This window comes from Dermochelys coriacea, chromosome 1, assembly GCF_009764565.3.
Source record: "Dermochelys coriacea isolate rDerCor1 chromosome 1, rDerCor1.pri.v4, whole genome shotgun sequence".
NCBI classification, from domain to species: domain Eukaryota; kingdom Metazoa; phylum Chordata; order Testudines; family Dermochelyidae; genus Dermochelys; species Dermochelys coriacea.
The window spans coordinates 353,796,015-353,823,247 of NC_050068.2; the positions used below are offsets into that span (position 1 = coordinate 353,796,015).

Genomic DNA, 27,233 nt, shown 5'->3' on the forward strand with positions numbered 1-27,233 from the left:
TTAAAGTCATCTACGGTAGCAGGGACAAAAGGAGTCATTGCCTCATCTGATGAGAATGATGAAAAAAGAGGAGGTGCAGATGGGTCTATCTGATGGCTCTATGTCATTTTCTTCATTCATCTGCGGTTGCTCTTCCTGAACGATTTCCCCTGCAGGTGAGTGAGAGACTTTGGAGACAGGTTTAGAAGATTTGTCTCTGGACCTTGGAATAGGTAATGGAAATTGTCCCTGAAAATGAAACTAATATGACCAAATAGCGAGGTCTGGAATCCATACAGACATGACATATCAGACCAAGAAGGATGCATCCAACGAGCATGGGGAGGCTGAGGAACATGACCGCTGTACGAAAAATAACAAGAATACTTCCTATGCTGTTCTATGTCCCTGGATTGGCCCACAGAGAATTGAGCCAGGCTGGGGGAACGGTTTCTACTGCAAATAGGAGACAAAGAGGAGGACAAGAAAACTTCCAGAGAAGGAGATACACTTGGGGGATCCCAAAACCTGAGGTGAACTCATTGACCTTCCTGTAAACTGACAGAGCAAAAAAAAAAAAAAAAAACTGGTACCAGTGGCCCTGGTACTGAAAAGGATTCACAGACAGTAATTAAAAGGTGACATCTACCAGAGGAGACTTCAGTTCCAGAGTCACTTGCGACACTGCCTAGGTAGTAATGATATTTCAATAGGTGTTGCAGGTACAGGATGTCTGAACACCATGGAAATCTGGGACAGTGCTGAATGAGCCAGTGACTGGTGAGTGTGTCATCACTGACTGAGCCCATGCTAAATGAATCTACCCCAAGTGAACTCACAGTGAGCATGCTGGCATTCAAAGAGTTGGTGTCAAAGGAGCTCTCAGAGCTGCAGATCTAGCTGGAGGGGCCAAAGTCATAAGTACTGCGAACAGATCAGTGGGTGCCTTCTTAGCGCAGCATTGTGCTGGTGCTGATTCCAATTACTTCTGCCGGGCCAACTGCATTGTGCCGATTTAGCCATGCCCATAGACCCATGGCTCTGTGGTTTCCTTTTGTTTGGTACCAGAGAAGGAAAACAGTGCCAAGAGACAAAATTAGAGATAATCTCCTTTCTCCTGCAGATAGCACAGATCACGGACTGTTGCAACAGTGTTTGTGGTGCCATTTATAAGCTCTTGGAGGAGCAGTGAGCTCTCTTTGACCCCTTCAATCCAGGAGCAGTAATAGTGGCTGAATACTAGCTGCATGAATTTTTAGGGAAGTATCTAATCTTGAACTTCTTCCTTCTGAGCCACTTCTGAATCTGATCATGCCCACAGATTATTCCAGGTGGTAAAGTTTGAGCCAAGATTCCCTGGTCTTTTGTGTGTATTTTTTGAATGTGTTAGAAATTGCACACTTAGAGGGAATATGACTCTCTCCTAAGCAGTATGTCAGTCATTAAGGGAAATTACCCCTCCAACATGAAGGACAAGTCTTGAAATGTGGAGATATGGGTTCAGGCACCAGGTATCCTAACTACTAAATTATGTCTATAGAAAATCTTTTTTTTTTTTTGCTAGTTGGCTCAAAATGAAACACTATGAAACAAACTAATAACTACTGAAAGCACAGTAAACTATGTACCTAAAAACTACCTCTTATGGGAGACTGAGGTTGTTCTGAGTCTCTGCCAAAGGTGCTCAGAGTGGTGGTTGGAGTGGCTCTGCCCTTTCTGCCATTGGGAGGGAAGGACGAGGGTGTGCAGGGTGCACGTGCGACCCCTTGTGGACATTGCTCGTGAATACATTCCATAATCTTATGCAAGCAGCGCATGTGCACCATGAGTGGGATACAGACAGACGGACATTGGAAGACGAAATTAGGATTTTGTCTCAGATAAAGAAAGAATGAGGTAGACCTCAGCAACATGAGGGGTTGTAAATCTTTATCTGACTCAGCTGAGCTTATGGGGAAAGCCAGGAAATGGATATTTTATATGCTGATCCCAATACCTATATAACTTTGGCTACAGCCTACAGATTTCTTATCTCACCAGAAACTCAGTAGACTAGGTCAGCTATTAACCCAAGGGCTGGAATGCTGCTCCCTATTAGAATCCCAGACTTTTGTTTATTGACAAGGCTCTGAAGTGTTTGGAGAACAACTCAGAAGCTGCTATTCTGCCCAAGGTCTGAAGAATCCAGATGCCACACCCTGCATATGATGGCCATATGACAGAAACTGAGAAATTATTACTGAAAGAAGATCAGAGGGGATGTCATTATACGTGTGTGCTAAAGTATGCAAGTTCTGTTGAAACCTTATATTGAAATATATTTAACAGCAGCTAAGTGGTGAAAGTCTGTCTAAGGAAGACTGGTGGATTTACTAAATAATAGCTTTTAGATAAAAGCTATTAAACATTCCAAATACTGATTAAAATGTTTAAAATGTGTATGAAGTGTTTACTAAGAAGTTGCGTTGCCAGGGCCGGCTCCAGACACCAGCGAAGGAAGCAGATGTCTGGGGCGGCCAATACAAAGGGGCTGCACTCCCTGCATTATTGGGGTGGCATGTCTGGGTCTTCGACGGCAAGTCCTTCATTCCCTCTCTTCCTCTTCGGCGGCAGCTCAATTGGGTTCTTCTTTTCTTTTTTGCTTTGCCGCGTGGGGTGGCAAAAAAGCTGGAGCCAGCCCTCTGTGTTGCCCTTTCTCGCTGCAGCTGACAGGGAACTGTTATTAAAAGCTATGTTCAGGGTTATGTATGCAACAGTCCATAAGGGTTAACTATGTAATGCTTTCTGAAAAGTCCTGAAGTGACAGAACTCTGACCTGTGTTTCAGCAAAGAGTTAAACTGAGGTGCAGGAAAGGGGAGGGTTACGGAGATGTACATAATATTTATCCCCCAGCACCCATTACACAAAGGGTGCCAAAGTCTGCCACTTGTTACCTAAGCACACCACTTTCATACTTCAGTCTCTGCAATGGACACATATTGAATACAACATCGAATTCAAGGTCTCTGTCCTGATATTCCCAGTTCTCCATGAGACAGTCCTTAGCTACCTGACAAACTCCCTCTTCCACCATGACTTTGGCTTTCCACAATAGCTACACTCCACTTGAAGCTGTTGATCAAAAGGATCAGAACTTTTACATAAGCAGGACCAACACTGTGGAGCCCATTGCCAGCAAAGACAAACAATGACCAGAGGCTCGGCACATTGAGAACTAAATGTCAAGCTCGTTTCTGTGATTCAGCTTGTCCTCCGTAACTTCTTCACACAAGCAAACACACTCACCCACCCATCCGCACAAATTGTTATGGTATATTCATGTTTTCACTCCCACTGGCAAAAAAAAAAAAAAAGAAAGATTTTTCTTACTCTTTTTTAGTACTTCTGAGGCACTCAGACACTACCATGATGGAGACCACATAAGTCAGATAAAAAAGCAGATAGATACCTCCAGGTAGGGGACAGGAGTGTCTGGATTCAGAGGGTATTCCCTCAGCAGTCGCTCCTCATCCAGAAACTTTCCAGCCCTGCCATTGAAGGCTGGCTGGAAAAGCCCATAGTTCAGAACATCCTTCAGGCTGTGGTTCAAGGTGCAGAGAATGCGCTGTTTAGAGATCCAGACAGGAACATCAGGATTTAGCCGCAGACATTTCTATGGAGAGAAAGAGAGAGTGATTAGAAGATGGCAACCCACCATTTCTGTAATTCCATAACCACATCCAAGAACAACAGTGGTGAGACCATGGAACAAGTTTAGAACAGAAAAACTATAACCTTTTCCATGGCAATGAGTAAGTAGAAATAGATAATCTGCAGAAATTAGGGAGGATAAGATCCATTAGGTCCCATCTTGTCTATCTCCTGTGATGCCAGGGCAGGATCATTCTCTACAATCTAATCTACAGGGTTTATCCTCTCTGCAAATAAATGTTTCAAGTAATGGGATGTCCAGGAGAGTATTCCATGACTTAATACCATACAATTCACTGTCAGAAAGTTTACTCCATTATTCATCTAAAATTGGATATCCAGAAGTGGAAAGATCTCACACATATAAACAGAGACAAATGATTTTGCAAGGCTGGAGACTGCAAGCTCAATTAGGGACAATGAAGGAACCCAGGGAGGTCTTTAACCATTGGGAAGAGAGGCCTTGAAAAAGGAGGCAGAGCTCTACATAACATTTCTAGACACCATTTATGACTGCTTCTTGGAGCAGCTAGTCCTGGAACCCACAAGGGGAGAGGCAGTTCTTGATTTAGTCCCACATGGTGCACAAGATCTGGTCCAGGAAATGAATATAGCTAAACTGCTCAGTAATAGAGACCATAACATAACAACATTTAACATCCTTGGAGGGGAGAAAATACCAAAGAAACTCACCACAGCAGCTTTTATCTTCACAAAAAGGGGAACTACACAAATGAAGAGGCTTGTTAAATGGAAATTAAAAGGAACAGTCACAAGAGTGAAATGCCTGCAAACTACATGGAGATGATTTAAAAACACAAGGCTCAAACTAACAGTGAGGGGCCTTCCGGGGGTGCAGCCTGGACCTGGGGTACCACTGAGTCCTCTGTCCCTCCAACCTGGGCTCCCTGTCACCATGTGATGCCGTGACAAGCTGAAAACCTCTGGTAGTTCCTGCATTCACACAGACATCCCCAGGCAGGGACACACCCAGCTGAGTTACATGAACGCTTCTCCCAGGCACTCATGAACTAACAATAGAGAGGCTCCAGCCAATTCCCCCAGCTCCCCATCTTTGGTCCCCTGGGCTGTGATGTCTTTTCCTGGTCAGAAGCCTGACCAGCATACGTTTATAACCCAGTCATCCCTCCCTCAATGTGGAGAGGAAATGCACCAACTCTTGTTCCTGAGCAGGTTTCTCAAGCACTTCAACCAAAACACACTGTTTGAGGTAAACCATAAAACAGGTTTATTAACTACAGAAAGATAGATTTTAAGTGACTATAAGTGGTAGGCATAAAGGACAGAGATGGTTACCAAAGAAAATAAAAATAAGCGCACAATCTAAACTGTATAAACTAAACAGGATTTGAATCAAGCAGTGCCTCATCCTGATAGTACAAGAAGGTTACAGATCTTCAGTACACAGGCTGGAATTCTTCTCCAACCCTGGACCACCTTCCCCTTCCAGATGTGTTTCCAGGAGTTGAGTTGCGGGGGAGTGAGGCCAAGCCATGCAGCCACTGTCCCCTCTTCTATATCCATAGTCCCTGTGCCTAGAAGACATTTGTCTTGGCAGGTCCTGGAGGGCTTCCCTGAGTCGCCCAGTTGAGCAATCCCCGCAGGTGGGTGCTTCTGCAACTGGCCTTGAATTGTAAATCCCCTGATTACAATTTCCCTGCTTGTTAATAGACATTGAGTACCCTCTGTCCTGAGGACCCTCCTTTGAGTTGTTGGCTTTCTTTTTATGCCATTAGCAAACTTACAACATATTTCAGTATCAACCACACAACAAAAATCTCTTAACTTGATACACACTAATGATATACACATTTGGACAGAACAATGAGTTTCAGCAGATCATGACTTTTCATAAGATCTCTTACACAGCATGCTTTTTATGAAACATATCATAATTACACGCTGGGGGGTGAATATGGGGTTCTGGAAATGCCAGAACCCCAAATAAAAAAATAGTAAGAGGACCCCCAAAAAAGAAAGCACGGCTAAACTGCAGAATAAAAGAGGAAGCTGGAGGCAAACAGGCATCCTTTAAAAATTGGAAGTGAAACCCTACAAAGGAAAAGAGAAAGGAGCACAAACTCTGGCAAGTTTCAGAGTAGCAGCCATGTTAGTCTGTATTCGCAAAAAGAAAAGGAGTACTTGTGGCACCTTAGAGACTAACAAATTTATTTGAGCATAAGCTTTCGAGCTGTAGCTCACGAAAGCTTATGCTCAAATAAATTTGTTAGTCTCTAAGGTGCCACAAGTACTCCTTTTCTTTTTGCAAACTCTGGCAAGTCAGACATAAAACATAATTAGGCAGGACAGAAAAAAAATGAAAAGAAACCAGCAAAAGACACAAAAACTAACAGGAAATTTATTTTAAGTACATCAGAAGCGGGAAGCCTGCAAACAATCAGTGGGGCCACTGGACGATTGAGGTGATAATGGAGCACTCAAGGAAAACAAGACCATTGAGGAGAAACTAAATGAATTCTTTGCATCAGTCTTCACTGCAGAGGATCGGAGGAAGATTCCCACACCTGAGCCATTCTTTTTGGGTGACAAATCTGAGGAACTGTCCCAGATTCAGGTATCAGTAGGGGAGGTTTTGGAACAAATTGATAAATTAAACAGTAATAAGTCACCAGGAGCAGATGGGATTGATCCAAGAGTTCTGAAGGAACTCACATATGAAATTGCAGAACAACTAATTGTGATATGTGACCTATTGCTTAAATCAGTCTCTTGTACCAGATGACTTGAAAATAGCTAATGGAATGCAGATTTTTTTAAAAGGCTCCAGAGTCGATCCTGGCAATTACTGACCAGTAAGCCTAACTTCAGTACCAGGCAAATCAGTTGAAACTATGATAAAGATCAGAATTATCAGACACATAGATTAACACAGTTTGATGGGAAAGAGTCACACAGCTTTTGTAAAGATAAATCATGCCTCACCAATCTATAAGAATTCTTTGAGGGATTCAACAAACAGGTGGACACGGGCGATCCAGTCGATATAATATACTAGGACTTTCAGAAAGTCTTTGACACGATGCCTCACCAAAAGCTCTTAAGCAAAGTAGGCAGTCATGAGATAAGAGGGAAAATCCTCTCATGGATCAGTATGTGGTTAAAAGGCAGAAAACAAAGAGTAGGAATAAATGCTAGTTTACACAATGGAGAGAGGTAAATAATGAGGTTCCCCCAATGATCTATACTGGAATCAGTGCTGTTTAAGATATTCATAAAGGATTTGGAAAAAAGGATAAACAGGTGGAGAAGTTTGCAGATACAAAATTACTCAAGATTGTAGTCTGCTTTGGACTTAGCTAAGAGTTGCAAGGGGATTTCTCAAAACTGGGCAACTGGGCAAGAAAATGGCAGATGAAATTCAATGTTGGTAACTGCAAAATAATGCACACAGGAAACATAATCGCAACCATACAGACAAAATGATGGGCTCTAAATTAGCACTCAAGAAAGAGATTTTAGAGTCATCATAGATAGTTCTTTGAAAACATCTACTCAATATACAGCAGCAGTCAAAAAAGCTAACAATGGTAGGAACCTTTAGGAAATGGATAGATGATAAGACAGTAAATATCATAATGCCACTATATAAATCCATACTACACCCACATCTTGACTACTGCATGCAGTTCTGGTCACCCCATCTCAAAAAAGATAGAATTGGTGAAGGTACAGAGAAAGGCAATGAAAATGATTAGGGGTATGGAACAGCTTCCATATGAAGAGAGATTAAAAAGACTGTGACCAGTCAGCTTAGAAAAGAGATCACTAAGGGGAGGATAGCCCCGAGTATCCCGTATTTACTCATTCACCTAACCCAAGAACCAGGGGTCACCAAATAAAATTAACAGGCATTAAGTTTAAAACAAACAAAAGAAAGTACTTTTTTACACAACACACAGCCAGCCTGTGGAACTCATTGCCAGGAAATGTTGTGAAGTCCAAAAGTATAACAGGGTTCAAAAAAGAATTAGATAAGAACACTGCATAACCTACTAAAACCAACTAAATACACTACGCTACTAGTAATAACTGCTACTAACTACTTACATTACAAAAATTCATCAAGTAGCTGTGACACAGGAAACAAACTGTGAAGACAGAACCAGGTGGAGAGATCAGACTTAGGTCACTGGCAGTAAGAAGGAACTGAGTAGGGGTGGGGCATTGTTGCCCATTTATAGCCTCTGAAAAGGCCACAAGCAGACGCAAGATATGTGCGCTGCCCTAGAGGATGCTGCTGCAGGAAGAAAGTCTCCAGCTCTCAGTGCATCTGACACAAACACCTGAATGGAATACACATCTACACCACTGAAAGAAGAAATTCCATTTTAATTTTTTTCTGAAGCTGCCACACAATTTCCAGTCTGTTGCTCTGGACTACTGTAGAATCAAAGAGCCTGCCACAGAATGCAAGTCAAACTAACTACAGAGTATGAAGGGGCTAGGTCATAATCAGGGATCCTAGTTTTCTGAGATTTAAAAAAAAATGATCTGATTAAAAAAAAACATAAAAATCCATGGTTTCAGAGTAGAAGCCGTGTTAGTCTGTATTCGCAAAAAGAAAAGGAGGACTTGTGGCACCTTAGAGACTAACAAATTTATTTGAGCATAAGCTTTTGTGAGCTACAGCTCACTTCATTGGATGCATTCAGTGGAAAATACTGAAATACTGAAAATACTGTAGCTCACGAAAGTTATGCTCAAATAAATTTGTTGGTCTCTAAGGTGCCACAAGTCCTCCTTTTCTTTTTATAAAAATCCATGTTTTTCCATGAGTAAAATGAAACGCTCAACTCTAGTTTCCCTAGCCACAATACATATAAGTACTAGTTGAACACTATGTTTTATTGATATAAAGCAGAACCCCATTTATCCGAGCCTCCATTATCTGGCTCTCCATATTAATCTGCGGATGGGGAATTGAGGCACAGACCCACAAAGGTACTTAGGCTCCTAACCACCATTGATTTCAGTGGAAGTCAGGAGCAACAATAGCTTTGTAGATGTGTGTCTGACAGGCTAAGGACTGATCCACAAAAGGGACTTCGGCATTGCATTTTTAGAAACCTAGGAGAGCCACAAACCCAGGTTAGGCACCTAGGCTCTCATACAATGAACGGGGAGAGTCAGGTGCCTTACAATGCAATGCACAAAGCCAGTAAGCTAGACAGGGAACTGCCTAACGTAGCCAGTGGGAGATGCTTCCAAGATGGGGGGTGCTAAGCCCCACCCCCTCACAGAGAGCCCTAACCACTAGAGTCAGTCTTACTCTTTCCCTGGCCAATTACTCTTGAATTATTCTGTTAAATAATTAAAGTGGAACAACTTTGATCTGAGAGATTGAGGAGACCCATAGCAGGCTATTCTCTATCCCAATGCTTAGGGCACTTACCTGAGAGACAGCAGGGCCCTGTTCTATCCCTTCTCCTCATCGGGCTGAGGGAGGATTTGAAGTGGTAGTTTCCCACATCCCAAGTGAGTGCTCTAACCCCTGGGCTAAGGGTTGTAAGGGAGGTTCTGCCAGTCACCCAGCTGCTCTTGTGTGGCATTAGGAGCAGGCCCCACATGCAATTTAGGCAGAGAAGTTCCTGTCTTCCTCCCATTAGTGGAGGTCTCTGGGGCTCAAGCAGGAGTGAGGCAGCATTGCAGGAGCTCTGAGGTTGAAACATAGGAAACTTTTACTGCAAAAACTTGGGGTCCAGGTGAGTTTCAGCACCTACAGAGTTAGGCACAAGCAGGAGTTTTGTGGGTCGCAGTGGTGACTGAAAATGGGATTGAGGCAACTAACTACTTTATGGACCCTACCTTTTTTTGCCCAAGATCACTTAGGAAGTCTGCAGTGCAGCAGGGAATTGAAGCCAGGTTTCCCAACTCCTAGGCTAGTCCCATAACCATGACATCACCTTGCCGCAGAGAAACACATAAACACAGGCTTAAATCCCACTTACGTCAATGTGTTTCAGAGTTTTGTTCAACTGAGGCCAAACAGCACACTCAAGAATACTTGAAAATGTGGACAGGTCAGATGGCCCAGCAGACATTCATTCTGAGGTTTCACTAGAATTAGCCAGCATACTTACTGAACGCTGACAATTATTTTTTAAAAGTCAGAGAACTGGGAGATACCAAAGGTTTAGTAATAGCAAATATGGTACCAATTTTTTTTTAAAAAAAAAGAACAATCCTGGTAATTACAATCTAGTAAATTAAAAACAAAACATGGCAACATTATTAACCGAGAAATTCTGTAGACATCTGCAGCCATAGTTCTCAAACTTCCTTATTGCGGGCTGAGACCCTCTTGGGGACACCTCATCTCTCAACCTCAATTCCACTTTCCCTGTAGCAACGATAATGCTTGGTTATATAAAAAATTAATGTTAGGACATTACTATGGGGAAAGATGAAAACACATTTGCTTTATTGCAGTGAGTGTTGCTGCTTACTAACAACCTCCCGTTTTGTATTTGGACTACTTCCTCTTTCTTTCATTTTATCAGCACTGAAACCACCCCCACTATAAGCTCATGTTCCCTCTCTAGGTCACTTTGTAGTTTGATTCTCCTCACCTGTATGTTTGTTACCACTCCAACCGCACTGTCATCCACAAATCTGATCACTACTGAATTTACACGGACAAATACCTCCTATGCTGCAGAGATGTCCATTGCCCATTTCATTTTAAGTGGTTTCTTGCAATACATGTTAACCCTGTATCCCCAACAATCTTTCCACGTTGTATTTAGCTCTGATACTCTGATTATCTTTTCCAGACCTGAAGAAGAGCTCTGTGTAAGCTCAAAAGCTTGTCTCCCTCACCAACAGAAGTTAGTCCAATAGAAGATATTATCTCACTCACCTTGTCTCTCTAAAAAAACCTAATGACAGCCATCCAACACAAGTGGAACAACAAAAAGTGGAACCAATTACAACTACAACAACAACTACACAATCATAGAACACCACCTCCAGAGGAAACCATGAAAACAAGACACAACACATGCTCACTACACAACATCAATAACATCAACCTATCAAGACTACCCCCAATCAGAGCTGTATTACCTGTCCTCTCCAAGGGGCTCAACTTCTGCCCCATCACAGAACCTGATACCATATTAATAAGTGGAGAACTAGAAGAATTATTTCACTGACTCAAAGAATTCTTCCACAACAAAGACGACACCTCCCACAACTACCACATTGCCACGGACAGTCATAAAGAATCATCTAATTGGACACCCCCCCCACCCCCCAGTGGAAGAAACCACATAATTGATTATTACATCAATTGCTTCAGGACCAACAAAAAAAAAATTGACTATGGTGAGAGTGCAATCCTTGAGGGGGCCATTTGGGATCTGGGGCAAAAATTGGGGATTGGTCCTGCTTTGAGCAGGAGGTTGGACTAGATGACCTCCTGAGGTCCCTTCCAACCCTGGTATTCTATGATTCTAAATCCTTAAACCTCGCATCCACCACAACCTCTCCACTGATGAGAAGACAGATAAACAGTCCTTGAAATCCAACCACCAGACGAAGGGGGTGCCACTGTAGCCCTTGTCCATGATGACTATGTCAACAAGGCCAACCAGCAACTCTCCAACATCACCTCCTATAAAAAATTCAAAGACGACCCCACACCGCAATTCACACAGTAATTTAAAGATATTATCAAATCCTTCCCCTTGCAACTCTAAAATAAACTCTGCAACCTCACCCCCCACGAACCCACCCAGGTACCTTTTAATGCTTCCCAGATACAGGGAACCCAGGCAGGCCCATCCTGTCTGGCCACAGCTCACTTATTTAAGGAATAACAGCACTCACAGAAATCATCCTCAAACCATTCATTGCCCAAGGGGCCAGTTTCCTCCAGGTTACAACTGACTTCCTTCAGAAACTCTACAGCATTAACAATCTCCTTCAGAACACCATCTCTGCCACCATGGATGTCACCTCATTACACACCAACATCCCTTTCCATGCTGACATTGCTGTCTGCCTCAAATATCTACAAGACAATGAATAACACTCAGAGATCCACCCCAAACACATTATCAAACTCATCCACTTCATCCTGAACCACAACAACTTTCATTTAACAACAAACATTTTGTCCAAACCACGGGTACAGCCATGGGTACTAGGATGGCTCTCCAATATGCCAACTGCTTCACAGGCCACCTCAAGGAGGGAGGTCTAGACAAATGCATCACAAACCAATGATATACTTGAATTACATTCGTGATATTTTCATTCTCTGGATAGATGACCTAAACTCCCTCACAGATTTTCACCACAGCTTCAAACACCCCCACCCATCCATCAAACTCTCTATAGAACAGAGGTTCTCAAACTGTGGTCCACAGACCACCAGTGGTCTGTGAGCTCCATTCAGGTGCTCTGCAGATAGTTCCCTCTAAAGGTGCGCGCCTGGACAGCCGCACACGAGAGAACGAAGGGCCACCCACCTAATTAGTGGAGCCGCGCAGGCATGGCTCCACTAATTAGGTGCCTGGATCCTGGAGAAGATGCACATTGTAAGGTGAGGGGGTGGCCTTGGGGGGAATAGGGCATAGGTGGGAGGGGGCAGTGGGGTGAGGTGGGGGAAATAGGAGGTAGGTGGGGGGGCAGTAGGGTGAGAAGAGGGGGTAGGGGGAATTTGGACGTGCAGGGCTGTGGCAACCAGAGAAAGAGGCGACCTTCTCCAGCTCCAGGGCTGCGGCTGCTGGGGAGAGACACCCCCTTCCCCCCCTCGCTCCTTTCCATCCCAGCTTGGGGGCTGCCACGGCGGTGGAGAGACTACTGATATTAAAATATCAGTTGTGTGCTTTTATTTGCAGAACAAAAAAAGTTAATTATTAAATTTTTTTATATATAGCACTTTTATCCAAAGCCCTTTACAATAGTTAGCTAACGGTACAAACAACATTTGGAAAGATCATTAAGTGGTCCGCCAAGACCCTCAGCAATTTTCAAGTCGTCTGTGAAAAAAAAAGTTTGAGAACCACTGCTCTAGAACACTTCCACACCAGTATCAAACTCTGGATGGCATGATCAGCTTCAACATTGAAACCCTACAGACAATTACAAGAAACCCACAGATCACCACACCTACCTTCACAAATCCAGTAACCATCCCAGACAAACGAAGAAATCTGTTATCTATAGCCAAGCACTCAGATACTACAGAATATGCTACGATGAGAAAGTTCAGGAGATTCACCTTAACTCATTTAAAGCCACCTTCCCCAAACAAGGACACTCCTACAGAGAAGTAGATTACATCATGGATTGGGCCACGCACATACCTGAGAAAACATGATTCAATACGGGGGGGGGAGGTACCCACTGATCGCACACCCCTAGCTGTCACATACCATGCAAACTGCAACCCATATAGGGTATAATCAAACAACTACACCCCATATTTGATGGGGACCCCCCATCATGAAAGATATCTTTTCCAAAACTCCTTCTCTGGCCTTCAAAAAAACCCCCAATCTCTCCAAGCTCATCATCAGAAGCAAGCTCCTCACAGACCAGGAACCACCAGATTCAAAGCGGCGTGAGACCCTGCCAGATCAACAGATGCAAAACCTGCAGACATATCTCCTCTGCTATGATGATCAACACAACTGTCAAGATCAATGGCTCCTACACATCTGTCACAACACATGGGGTTCCTCATCCAGTGCATCAAATGCCCCAGCAACAACTACATGGGTGAACCCAGACATCCACTATGCTCTGGAATGAACTCACACAGAAAAGTGATAAAAGACAAAAACATTCCTATCACTCAGGGGCAAACACTTTTTACAAAGCAATCTCGCCTCATCCTCAAAGGAAACCTGCACAACACCTTTAAAAGGCAAGCCTGGGAACTTAAATTCATAACTCCGCTAAACACAAAATATCATGGTCTTAATAGAGACACTGGTTTTATGGCTCATTACAACAATTTGTAACCTACTAACCCTTCTTTATCCTTGTGACGAAGTAGATGATTTTCTTAGAGTTTTGCATGTACACTGTGTGGATCTCAGTGCCCCTGTAACGAGGGGGTGGGAAAGGGCATTTGTTGTTGTAGGAGACCAGGCATGACCTCGCCTAGCAGTTGGGATCCCAGACAACTGCCTGGAGATGGGGAACCCTAGCGACCGGTGACCTGGTGACCGAGAGGCCCACCCCAGCTTGGCCGTCAGCCGGTTCTGGCCAGCGGGAGGACAAAGGGCTGAGGGGAGAGGACCCCGGTGACCTGCCCAGCCGGTTCCAGCCAGTGGGGAGCAAAGGATGGAAGAGAGGTGGCCCAGGCAACCTGTTTGCCTGGGACCGAAGACAAAGGACAGGGGAGAAGCTGTTGAGGGAGAGGATCTAGGACGATTGGCTGGAAGGAGGGAGCGGCTGGACTGGGGGGAGAGAGCAGCCAGAGCCCAGCTGGATGCAGGAGAGATCTAGATGTACTGGCTGAGGGTTGCTAGGCCCAAGGGCCCAGAGAGTTTCCTGTGCTGGGTTCAGATGCTCAATAAACCTTCCTGTTTTACACTGCTCGAGAGTCACTCCAGTCTAGAGATCAGGGGTGCATTATTACCTCTGGGAGTGGAGGCCCTGGAGGTCCAGAGCACGTGCACTACCTGAGGGGGCCAACAGCAAGAGACAGGCATGCAGAAGGCTCAGAGAGGTCCGGTTCCAGGAGGCAGAGGGGCTTATGGCTTAACCCCCGAGAGAGAGTCGACCCCTGAGAAGGGCTGTCACACTGAAGGGGGTTCCTCCCAGGGACCGTATGGCATCTGGAGAGAGCACAGGGCCTGTGAGTCCATGACAGTCCTATGACTGAAGAGGTGTCAATTGCTCTATGTAGCTCAAAAGTAGAGCCCTGAAGTAGAGCTCTGTGAAGCTAAAAAACCTGTCTCTTCCACCACAGAAGTTGCTCCAATACAAGATTTTGCTTCACCCACTTTGTCTCTCTCAAACACAACCAACAAAGACATGAAGCAGCCAATCAGGTACAGAGCATTTTGAGCATGGTGCGGTAATTAATAGCACATTAATAAAATGTGTATACGAAACAGCGAGATGGGTACACCAATGAGTACACAGAAATAATCCAACCGGACAAAAATATTTTAGAGACACAGGCAAGAAACAACATGAGATTCAGCCTGGAAATATTCCAGTTAATTGGAAAAACAACCCCCAGCACGCAGTAGGAGAGGGAAACCTGGAAAGCAGCAATGGCTAAAACAGCCCGGGATGTGAAACAGTTGACTAGACAGATGTTTGCCAACCAGCTTGGTTGCAAAAAAAATACACCACAATGTTGTGAACTGTACACAGAGGCTCAAATCCACAAAGGGACTGAGGATCCTAATTAAACAGTCAGTGGACCAGGAGAACAGTGTGCCCTAACCACCAGTCTATCCAGTTATTCTCACTCACTCTCGCTGGCCCAATGGCTGTTTAAGTGTTTATAAAGAATGAAATAGCTTCCAGAGAAGACATTAAGACTGAGACACCAACATCAGAATATCCCATAGCCCAGTGATTAGGGCCTTTCCTGAAAAGTAGGAGAACACTGTTCAAATATTTTCTACCCAACAGAAAGAGGGTAGAAATTGAACCCAGGGCTCCCACATCTCAGTATAGTGATCTAACCAATGAGCTAAAAGTTATATTGGAGCCACCACCACTCCCTCCAGCATTTCTTGTATGAAGAACTCAGACTCCTAAACTGCCTGACTCCAGGAGAGTGGTTCCTGGCTGTGAATCACAAGGAAAGGCAAAATGACCTTGACGAAGTAGAGAATTGGTCTGAAATCTTCTGGGTGCCGCATACTTTAGGAAAGAAGTGGACAAATTGGAGAGAGTCTAGAGAGCAACAGAAATGATAAAAGGTTTAGAAATCCTGGCCTGTGAGGCAAGGTTAAACAAACTGGGTAAGTTTAGTCTTGAGAAAAGAAGACTGAGGGGGGAAACTGATAACAGTCTTCACATATGTTACGGGGATAAATTGTTCTCCACGTCCACTGAAGGGAGGACAAGAAGCACTGGGCTTAATCTGCAGGAAGGGAGATTTAGGTTAAATATTAGGCAACATTTTCTAACTACAAGGGTATTTAAGCTCTGGAAAAAGGCTTTCAAGGCAAGTTGTGGGATCCCCATCATTGGAGATTTTTTAAGAACAGGTTGGACAAACACCTGCCATGGATGGCCTAGGTTTATTTGGCCCTGCCTCAGTGTGGGGATCTGGACTAGATGACCTCTGGAGGTCCCTTCTGGCCCTACATTTCTGTGATTCTATAGGTGCCTTCAAGCAGCCCACACTTAGGCGCCTAACTTGGTGAAGTGGCAGGGCTTGTAAATACCTTTGTCCTCAGCATCTCCCATTGGAGTGTGCTGGCTTTTGTGAATCCCATTCTTAGGTGCCTATCTCTCCCCGTTCGTTGCACAGAGAGCCTAAATGCCTAATTCAAACTTTGTGGATCCCGATGATTTTCAAGGCGCTTAAAGTTAAACCTTTCAATGCTGTGTTGCAATGCTTAAATCCCTTTGTTGATCTGAGCCAAAGCTCTCACCTTACAGAGCAGAGAGGAGAGAGACCCTCTCTGTACAGCTCTGGTGGGATTGCAACTGGAATAGCAAATTCAAGTGCAAAGAGTTACTAAATTATCTCTGTTCCTTGATCCCCAGGTAGACACAGTTGCACAAACATACTGTCTAGCTCCAAGCAGCTTGGAGATTGTACCCATTCCTTGCAGATGAGGGCCCAGTAATTATGATCTACAGATTTGTTACCTCAAGACTGGACTACTGTAACTCTCAATACTGAAGGCTTTCAGTTATCGAGCAGTCAAAACTCTAACTAATACAACACACAGGAGGGGCTGGACAGAGAATGAGAATAGCCCCCAGTACTCTGCATCATCCCCTGGTATCCCACTTGTTTCTGGGACCAAGTAAAAGCCCTGAGCCTAATCTTGAGGTGCTCAATGGTTTGGGACCAGGTGACCTCCAACAGTCTCACCATGGCCCGTGCATACTGTGCCAGTGGCATAATGGTACCTGCTGGGGCAGCGCATGGGCCCTCCGCACAATCATGTTGCTTGCCGAAGGCATAAAGGGGCAGAGCCGCCCCAAATCTCCCTCCCCCTAGTTCCTTCTTGGAATCCAGTGAGATGGACTATGATGTAGAGTGGAAGGAGGGTGGATCATGGGATGTACATGTGCAAACATCTTAAAGAACAGTTACAGGACAGGTAAGCAACTGCTTTTTTCTTCTTTGTGTGACTGCACATGTCTATTCCACTTTAGGTGACACACATTTATACAGCCATTTATCTAAAAACGAGTACCACTAACTGCCTATAACTACACTACAGCGAATGAGCTAACTATATATGGCAACAATTTGAGGAAAACTTTTCTTTTAGTGAAAAAGGGAAAAGTGTCATAATCCACAAATGCTCTGACTAGCAACCACAGAAATGAGAAGGAACTGAGGGATAGCTGGGACAGCTCCACCCTTTTAAGCAATTAGCTGGCAGCATGAGCCTGTAGAAAGCGCATGCGCCACCCGAACAGATATCACTATGGGAAAAAGTTCTTCAGCTTCAGTGCACTGGGAGTGTGCACACCTGAAGTGGAATGGACATATACAATCATTTGAAGGAGGAGGAAATATTGAGAGAACTAGCCATGGTATGTATTAAATGCAAAATTGTATTGAGGTGGCATTACAGTTGTATAATATCTCTCCTGAGGTGCAACTGCTTTGCACCCCACTGCTGGAAGATACAAGACTTAAAGCTGGTGAGGCCTACCATTGAAGGGTCACCCCATAGCATCACTAAGCTATCTCACCCTGCCATTGCCAGCATTGGAGGTGAGGCCAAGTATAAGGAGGTATAGGGCACTGGAAGCCAGATGAGTGCTTAAGCTACTCTAATTTACACCAAGGGACCATTCCAGTGCGTGTCCAGATCACACTTAAAGTGTCCTTTGTATGTGTTCCTTCCTGAAATGCACAGTGCACTCCTTGGACATAGCCCCAAATCTGAATCTCAAATCTAAGAAAATTTTTAGTTGTTTTTTGTTTAAAAGGAAAAATAAAGTGGTATTTAGCACAGAAAGAGCATATTTTTCCATCCTCATATCACCAAACACAATTGAGGGGGAAAAGGCCAGAGAGAAAAAGCATAGAAATTGTCACAGAAGAGGAGTGTTAGGAAATGTATGTAAAAATAGGAGTGTTCTAATGGAAATTGTTTTCCAGCTTCACCCATACACAGCTGCTTGACCACATGACAATTACAAAGGGGGTGATGATAACTAAGGCCTGGTCTATACTAGGAAATTAGTCCAGTATAACTCCATTGCTCAGGGGCATGAAAAATCCGCACCTCGGAGAAATGAAGTTAATCTAACCCCTGATCTAAACAACACTGGGTTGACAGGAGAATTCCCCTGTCAACCTAGCTACAGCCCCTCAGGGAGGTCGAGTATCTACACCGACAGGAGAACCCCTCTCCCATCGATGTAGGTAGCGTCTACACTGAAGCACTGCAGTGGTGCAGCTATGCCGCTGTAGCAGTCGCTGTGTACACAAGCCCTAAGTATTTGCAGGGTATAAACACCAAGGAAGTCGGAAATAGTTTATGCTGATTCAAGGGGATGTAACTAGGAATAAGTAAGTGAAGCCAAGGGCTTCTCTACACACAGAAATTGCACCAATTTATCAGAGCAAGATCTTTCAGTGAACATTCTTAAACTGAGCAGCTAATATCACCTTCGTGTAATTCATTACCGAATTTAGCTAAATTGATATTGGCCACTCAAACTGATCTGAGCCCCTTTCTATACATAAGGCTATGTCTACACTGGCAATTGAGCGACAAAACTTTTCTCATTCAGAGGTGCTACCCCTCCCTCACAAAATACAAACGTTTTGCCGCGGCAAGTGTCAGTGTAAACAGCACATTGTCAACAACGCAAACACCGCTCGTTCGGGGTGGAAGTATTTTGTCAGCAAAAGTCCTGACAAACAATGGCTACACTGCCCAACTTTTAGCAACACGGCTGTGTCGCTAAAAGCTGTTTAGTGTAGACAAAGCCTAAGTTCGCACAGGTTTAAGTAAGGCCTAGTCTACTCTGAGTTTATGTCAGATTTAGCAGCGTTAAATCCACACAATGAAGCCATTTTTTCGACATAAAGGGCTCTTAAAACCAATTTCTGTACTCCTCCCCCAACGAGAGGTTTAGCGCTGAAATCAACATCACCGTTTCAAATTAGGGTTAGTGTGGACGCAATTCAAAGGTATTGGCCTCCGGGAGCTATCCCACAGTGCATCATTGTGACCACTCTGGACAGCACTCTGAATTCGGATGCACTGGCCAGGTATACAGGAAAAGCCCTGGGAACTTTTGAATCTCATTTCCTGTTTGGCCAGGCAAGCTCATCAGCACAGGTGACCATGCAGAGCTCATCAGCTCAGGTAACCATGCAGTCCCATAATTGAAAAAGAGCTCCAGCATGGCCCAAACGGGAGGTACTGGATCTGATCGCTGTATGGGGAGAGGAATCCATGCTATCAGAACTACGTTCCAAAAAATGAAATGCCAAAACATTTCAAAAAATCTCAGAGGCCATGAGGGACAGAGGATATATCAGTGACGCAAAACAGTGCCGCAAACAGAAACTTAAGGAGCTCAGACAAGCGTACCAGAAAACCAAAGAATCAAACGGGACGCTCTGGGACAGAGTCCCAGACATGCCGATTCTACGCCAAGCTGCATGCAATTCTAGAGGGGCCGCCACCACTACCCCACCCCTGTCTGTGGACTCTGATGATGGGGTACTTTCCGCCATGCCTGAGGATTTTGCAGATGGGGAAGATGAGGAGGAGGATGACGATCTTGGGGAGAGCACACAGCACACCGTTCTCCCTGACAGCCAGGATCTTTTTATCACCCTGACTGAAATACCCTCCCAACCCAACGAAGCCGGAGAAGGGACCTCTGGTGAGTGTACCTTTTTAATATAATGCATGTTATAAAAGCAAGTGTTTTTTACTGATTAAGTAGCCCTGAGAACTTGGGATGCATTCGTGGCCAGTACTGCTACTGGAAAAGTCTATTAATGTGTCTGGGGATGGAGCGGAAATCCTCCAGTGACATCTCCATGAAGCTCTCCTGGAGGTACTCTAAAAGCCTTTGCAGAAGGTTTCTGGGGAGAGCAGCCTTATTCTGTCCTCCACAGTAGGACACTTTACCACGCCATGCTAGTAGCAAGTAATCTGGCATCATTGCATGACAAAGCTTGGCAGCGTATGGTCCCGGTGTTTGCTGGCATTCAAGCAACATCCATTCTTTATCTCTCTGTGTTATCCTCAGGAGAGTGATATCGTTCATGGTAACCTGGTTGAAATAGAGGAATTTAATTAAGGGGACATTCAGAGGTGGCTGTTCCTACTGGGCTGTTTGCCTGTGGCTGAACAGAAATCCTCCCTGCAGTTAGCCACGTGGTGGGGGGGGGGGCATTGGCACTAAGCTGTTCACATTTGGCTAGCAGGGATCTTCCCTGACACCAGCCAGGTGGAGTGGAAAAGTGATCATCCCAGATAATTGGATGGGGGGGGGTTAGTTTGGTTTCTGCTGCTGCACGTTAACAGGAAAACCGCAGCACTAAATGGCCAACTCAATGGGCTTTTGCTTCGCTGCAATTATGAAGATTGCAGAAGCCGAAAGACTATGGCTTACCATGGCTGCCTGCAAGCCGAATTCTGTTGCCCGGCACTGCATGTGTGATCTCTAACACCAAAGCTGCACGCACTCAATATAAGATGCAAAATGTGACCTTGTACCAAAATCACATGTGCTATGTAATGTGAATAGTGTTGTTCACCATGAAAGAGTATAGCCATTGGTCGGTAAAATGTATCTTTTTAAAGACTTCACTCCCTTTTTTTCCTCCAGCAGCTGCAAATGTTTTAAGCCTCCCTCCTCCATCCCAAAGGCTATCTCAGATAAGGCGGCGAAAAAAATGCATGCATGATGACATGTTCTCTGAGCTCATGCAGTCATCCGGCACTGACAGAGCTGTGTGGAGGGACTCAGTAGCAGAGTACAGCACAGTGGCCGATGAACGTGAGGAGAGGTGGCAGCAGGAAGATCAGAGGAGGCATGAGGCAATGCTGGGGCTACTGCGGGATCAAACGGACATGCTCCGGCGTCTGGTGGAGGTTCATGAACGGCAGCAGGATCACAGACTGCCGCTGCAGCCCCTGTTTAACTGCCCTGCCTCCTCCCCAAGTTCCATAGCCTCCTCACCCAGACGCCCAAGAACACGGCAGGGGAGGCTCCGGGCACCCAACCATCCACCCCAGTGGACAGCCCAAGCAACAAAAGGCAGTCATTCAAGAAGTTTTAAAGTGGTCTTTTTCTTCCCTCCTCCCACACCCCACCCTGGCTACCTTGTGAGTTATCTCCCTATTTTTATAATCAATCAATCAAGAATACATGTTTTTTAAACAATAGTGACTTTATTTCCTTTGCAAGCAAGCTCTGATCGAAGCGGGGAGGGCAGGTGGCTTACAGGGAATTTAGAGGCAACCAAGGGGGTGGGTTTTCATCAAGGAAGAACAAACAGAAGTGTCACACAGTACCCTGGCCAGTCATAAAACTGGTTTTCAAAGCCTCTCTGATGTGCAGTGCTTCCTGCTACGCTCTTCTGACTGCCCTGGTGTCTGGCTGCACGTATTCAGTGGCTAGGTGATTTTCATCAACCTCCCATCCTGCCATAAACGTCTCCCCCTTACTCTCATAGAGATTGTGCAGCACACAGCAAGCAGAAATAACAATGGGAATATTGGTTTCGCTGATGTCTGAGCAAAACAGTAAACTGCACCAGCAACCCTTTAAATGTCCAAATGCACACTCTACCACCATTCTGCACTTGCTCAGCCTACATAGAATCATAGAATCATAGAATATCAGGGTTGGAAGGGACCCCAGAAGGTCATCTAGTCCAACCCCCTGCTCAAAGCAGGACCAAGTCCCAGTTAAATCATCCTAGCCAGGGCTTTGTCAAGCCTGACCTTAAAAACCTCTAAGGAAGGAGATTCTACCACCTCCCTAGGTAACGCATTCCAGTGTTTCACCACCCTCTTAGTGAAAAAGTTTTTCCTAATATCCAATCTAAACCTCCCCCATTGCAACTTGAGACCATTACTCCTCGTTCTGTCATCTGCTACCATTGAGAACAGTCTAGAGCCATCCTCTTTGAAACCCCCTTTCAGGTAGTTGAAAGCAGCTATCAAATCCCCCCTCATTCTTCTCTTCTGCAGACTAAACAATCCCAGCTCCCTCAGCCTCTCCTCGTAAGTCATGTGCTCTAGACCCCTAATCATTTTTGTTGCCCTTCGCTGTACTCTTTCCAATTTATCCACATCCTTCTTGTAGTGTGGGGCCCAAAACTGGACACAGTACTCCAGATGAGGCCTCACCAGTGTCGAATAGAGGGGAACGATCACGTCCCTCGATCTGCTCGCTATGCCCCTACTTATACATCCCAAAATGCCATTGGCCTTCTTGGCAACAAGGGCACACTGCTGACTCATATCCAGCTTCTCGTCCACTGTCACCCCTAGGTCCTTTTCCGCAGAACTGCTGCCGAGCCATTCGGTCCCTAGTCTGTAGCGGTGCATTGGATTCTTCCATCCTAAGTGCAGGACCCTGCACTTATCCTTATTGAACCTCATTAGATTTCTTTTGGCCCAATCCTCCAATTTGTCTAGGTCCTTCTGTATCCTATCCCTCCCCTCCAGCGTATCTACCACTCCTCCCAGTTTAGTATCATCCGCAAATTTGCTGAGAGTGCAATCCACACCATCCTCCAGATCATTTATGAAGATATTGAACAAAACGGGCCCCAGGACCGACCCCTGGGGCACTCCACTTGACACCGGCTGCCAACTAGACATGGAGCCATTGATCACTACCCGTTGAGCCTGACAATCTAGCCAGCTTTCTACCCACCTTATAGTGCATTCATCCGGCCCATACTTCCTTAACTTGCTGACAAGAATGCTGTGGGAGACCGTGTCAAAAGCTTTGCTAAAGTCAAGAAACAATACATCCACTGCTTTCCCTTCATCCACAGAACCAGTAATCTCATCATAAAAGGCGATTAGATTAGTCAGGCATGACCTTCCCTTGGTGAATCCATGCTGACTGTTCCTGATCACTTTCCTCTCCTCTAAGTGCTTCAGGATTGATTCTTTGAGGACCTGCTCCATGATTTTTCCAGGGACTGAGGTGAGGCTGACCGGCCTGTAGTTCCCAGGATCCTCCTTCTTCCCTTTTTTAAAGATGGGCACTACATTAGCCTTTTTCCAGTCATCCGGGACTTCCCCCGTTCGCCACGAGTTTTCAAAGATAATGGCCAAGGGCTCTGCAATCACAGCCGCCAATTCCCTCAGCACTCTCGGATGCAATTCGTCCGGCCCCATGGACTTGTGCACGTCCAGCTTTTCTAAATAGTCCCTAACCACCTCTATCTCTACAGAGGGCTGGCCATCTCTTCCCCATTTTGTGATGCCCAGCACAGCAGTCTGGGAGCTGACCTTGTTAGTGAAAACAGAGGCAAAAAAAGCATTGAGTACATTAGCTTTTTCCACATCCTCTGTCACTAGCTTGCCTCCCTCATTCAGTAAGGGGCCCACACTTTCCTTGGCTTTCTTCTTGTTGCCAACATACCTGAAGAAACCCTTCTTGTTACTCTTGACATCTCTTGCTAGCTGCAGCTCCAGGTGCGATTTGGCCCTCCTGATATCTTTCCTACATGCCCGAGCAATATTTTTATACTCTTCCCTGGTCATATGTCCAACCTTCCACTTCTTGTAAGCTTCTTTTTTATGTTTAAGATCCGCTAGGATTTCACCATTAAGCCAAGCTGGTCGCCTGCCATATTTACTATTCTTTCGACTCATCGGGATGGTTTGTCCCTGTAACCTCAACAGGGATTCCTTGAAATACAGCCAGCTCTCCTGGACTCCCTTCCCTTTCATGTTCCCTTACAGTTGAACAGCTCCTTACTACTGTCCAGGGTGCCTGTCTACGGCTTCATGAGCCAGGGCATTAAGGGGCAGGCTGGGTCCCCAAGGATAACTATAGGCATTTCAACATCCCCAATGGTTATTTTCTGGTCTGGGAAGTAAATCCCTCCTGCAGCCATTTAAACAGACCAGAGTTCCTGAAGACGCGAGCGTCATGAACCTTTCCTGGCCATGCCACGTTGATGTTGGTGAAACATCCCTTGTGATCCACCAGTGCTTGCAGGACCATTGAAAAGTACCCCTTGTGGTTTATGTACTGGCTGCCCTGGTAGTCCGGTCCCAAGATAGGGATATGCATTCCTCTATAGCCCCACCACAGTTAGGGAATCTCATTGTAGCAAAGCCATCTAGTATGACCTGCACATTTCCCAGAGTCACTATCTTTGATAGTGACCGGTAGCTGTCTGGCATTGCACGCTTCCACAGGGCTATCGCCATTCGCTTGTGAACTGTGAGGGCTGCTCTCATCTTGGTATTCTTGCGCTTCAGGACAGGGGAAAGCAAGTCACAAAGTTCCATGAAAGTGCCCTTACGCATGCAAAAGTTTCAGAGCCACTGAGAATCATCCCAGATCTGCAACACTATGCGGTCCCACCAGTCTGTGCTTGTTTCCCGGGCCCAGAATCAGCATTCCATGGCATGAGCCTGCCCCATTAACACCATGATCTCCAAATTGCTGGGAACCGCGGTTTTAGAGAAAAGTGTGTTCATGTCCTCATCACTGCACTTCCATCGCCTCCTCTCCTGGTTTTTCAGGTGCTGGTTCTGCATAAACTGCACGATAATGCGTGAGGTATTTACAATGGTCATAACTGCTGCGGTGAGCTGAATGGGCTCCATGCTTGCTGTGCTATGGCGTCTGTGCCTGCTCGAGCAATCCAGGGAAAAGAGCGCGAAACGATTGTTTGCTGTTGCTCTGACGGAGGGAGAGGTGACTGACAACATGGCTTACAAGGTTGACTTACAGGGAATTAAAATCAACAAAGGGGGTGGCTTTGCGAGAAACAAAATGGCCACCTCAAGGATAGAACTCAAAACTGGGTTTAGCAGGTCGTTGCTTTCAGGGAGGGAGGGAGGAAGGGAGGAGAAAATGAATACAAAACAAATCTGGTCTGTATCTTGTTTTGATCCACTTCATCTATCTTTATACATCTTGCTGACAGCAGATTGTGCAGTACGACTGTTTGCCATCATCATGTCCTGGGTGCTCGGGAGAAGACGGTGCAATATGACTGCTGGCCATCATCGTCTCCTGGCGGCTCATTAAAAGACGATGCAGTAGGGCTGCCGGTAAGACTGAATCGCCATGAGACGAAACTTAAAAGGGGAATGACCAGGCTGAGTCACTCCCATGTTTGTCCAGGCGCCCCTGACCTCATCAAGGTCAGTTAAAAGAGCACCCTGGACTACGTCGACGACGGCTACCAGTCATACTGCTCTGTCTGCTGCCAAAAGGCAATAAGCTGCTGCTGTGTAGCAATGCAGAACTGCCTCTGCCAGCACCCAGGAGACATACGGTGATGGTGAGCTGAGAGGGCTCCATGTTTGCCGTGATATGGCGTCTGCGCAGGTAAACCAGGAAAAAAGGCGTGAAACAATTGTCTGCCGCTGCTTTCACAGAGGGAGGGAGGGAGGGAAGGGGGGCCCAATGATATGTACCCAGAACCACCCGCGACAATGTTTTAGCCCCATCAGGCATTGAGATTTCTACCCAGAATTCAAATGGGCGGCAGAACTGTGGGAACTGTGGGATAGCCACAGTGCAACGCTCCGGAAGTCGACGGTTGCCTCAGTACTGTGGACGCACTCCACCGACTACATGCACTTAGTACATTTGTGTGGGGATACACACAATCGACTGTACAAAAACGCTTTCTACAAAACTGACTTCTATAAATTCGACCTAATTTCATAGTGTAGCCAAGGCCTAAAGGTGTTTTTTAAAACTGATATAGTTAAACTGGTATAAGTTTGTAACTCCTGGGTGTAGACACTCTTAAGCTTTATCTATACACAGAAGATGCACTAGTTTAATTTAAATCAGTTTTTAGACCCATTTAGTTAAACCAGTGCAAGTTTGTGTGTAGACCCTCTTATTTCATTCTAAGATCATCTGATGTGAGGATAGCTTAACCCAGTTTTTAACTAGATTGCACAAATGTAACAAAAACAATTTAGAAACCAATTTAGTTAAATTGCTGCAGTTTCTGTGTGGAGAACAGGCTCAAAAAAATAAATATGTTCAAGTAATATCAGGAAACCTTTGCTGGCTGCCATAGGCCAGTGGTTCTCAACCAGGGGTATACGTACCCCTAGGGGTACGCAGAGGTCTTCCAGGGGATACATCAACTCATTTAGATATTTGCCTGGTTTTACAACAGGCTACATAAAAAGCACTAGCAAAGTCAGTACAAACTAAAATTTCATACAAACAATGACTTGTTATACTGCTCTATATACTATATCAGTGTTTCACAAAGTGTGGCAACCCCCGTGGGGTCACAGGATTGGTTTACAGGGGTGGCAAGCGCAGGGCTGGCATTGGGGGTGGCAAGCAGGGGCCGCGCGAAGCTAAGATACATGCTGAAGCTGAAGCCCGAGCCCTGCCGCCCGGGGCTGAAAACAAACTTCTGAAAGGGGTACAGTAGTCTGGAAAGGTTGAGAACCAGTGCCCTAGGCTGTGTAACTGCCTTCAAAGGGTAGCAGAGAGAACACCGCTTCACTTGGGACATGTAAAACTAGAGCAAGCAAAGTGCTGGATAACAGACTGTGGGCAAAGCACAATCCTGCCCTTCCCTCCACCATTCCAAGGAAGATGAACCAGATGTGACCTTTAGGAGATTTTCCTTTCCAAGTTCCTACAATTCTGTGCTAAAATCCCAGCAGGTGGGGAAGTTCCTTCCTCTGGAAGTGAGGTTTTCATCTCCCAATTCACTCTTTGCATATTTTGTGTTCATGCCAGAGGAGGCAGAGGTTCATGGGGAAGTAAGGCTGTCGCTTTGCTTATGTTTAATGTACATTTCTGATAATATGGCTTGCTTGAGCCAGCCCTCTTTACTTAGGTTTTGTATGTTTGGGTTTTTTAAAAATGCTGACAATTAATTTTGGACATGCATTGGATCTGGGCATCTCCAGTGAGCAGGGTCTTATGTCACAGACCTGCTGGGCTTTACTTGGGGACAGTTAAAAGCCTCTTTTCAGATGGGATCCATGGGGAATCATACATTAAAAATGAAGTTAATCTCAGCGTTTGCCATCAACCCAGATTTTAATAAAAATAATCTCCCCTGGAGATGGCTGTAATATAGAGCTGCAATGCCGCTTCCCACATTATGGCTCGAGTTTTTTCTCCAGTAACATTGAATTATGGCTCAATTACACTCACTATGTCCTCTAGGCATAGG

General features: G+C 45.3%; 1 protein-coding gene across 2 annotated transcripts in view; it reads right to left on the minus strand.

Moving 5' to 3' along the window:
• The window catches only part of SHANK3 (SH3 and multiple ankyrin repeat domains 3), a 695,549-nt gene that overhangs the window by 570,046 nt on the left and 98,270 nt on the right, over window positions 1–27,233 (minus strand). For both annotated transcript variants that reach the window (XM_043500373.1, XM_043500369.1), the window contains exon 4: window positions 3,429–3,632. In XM_043500373.1, coding sequence (XP_043356308.1) covers window positions 3,429–3,632 — 204 coding nt within the window. The remainder of the gene's footprint in view (window positions 1–3,428; window positions 3,633–27,233) is intronic.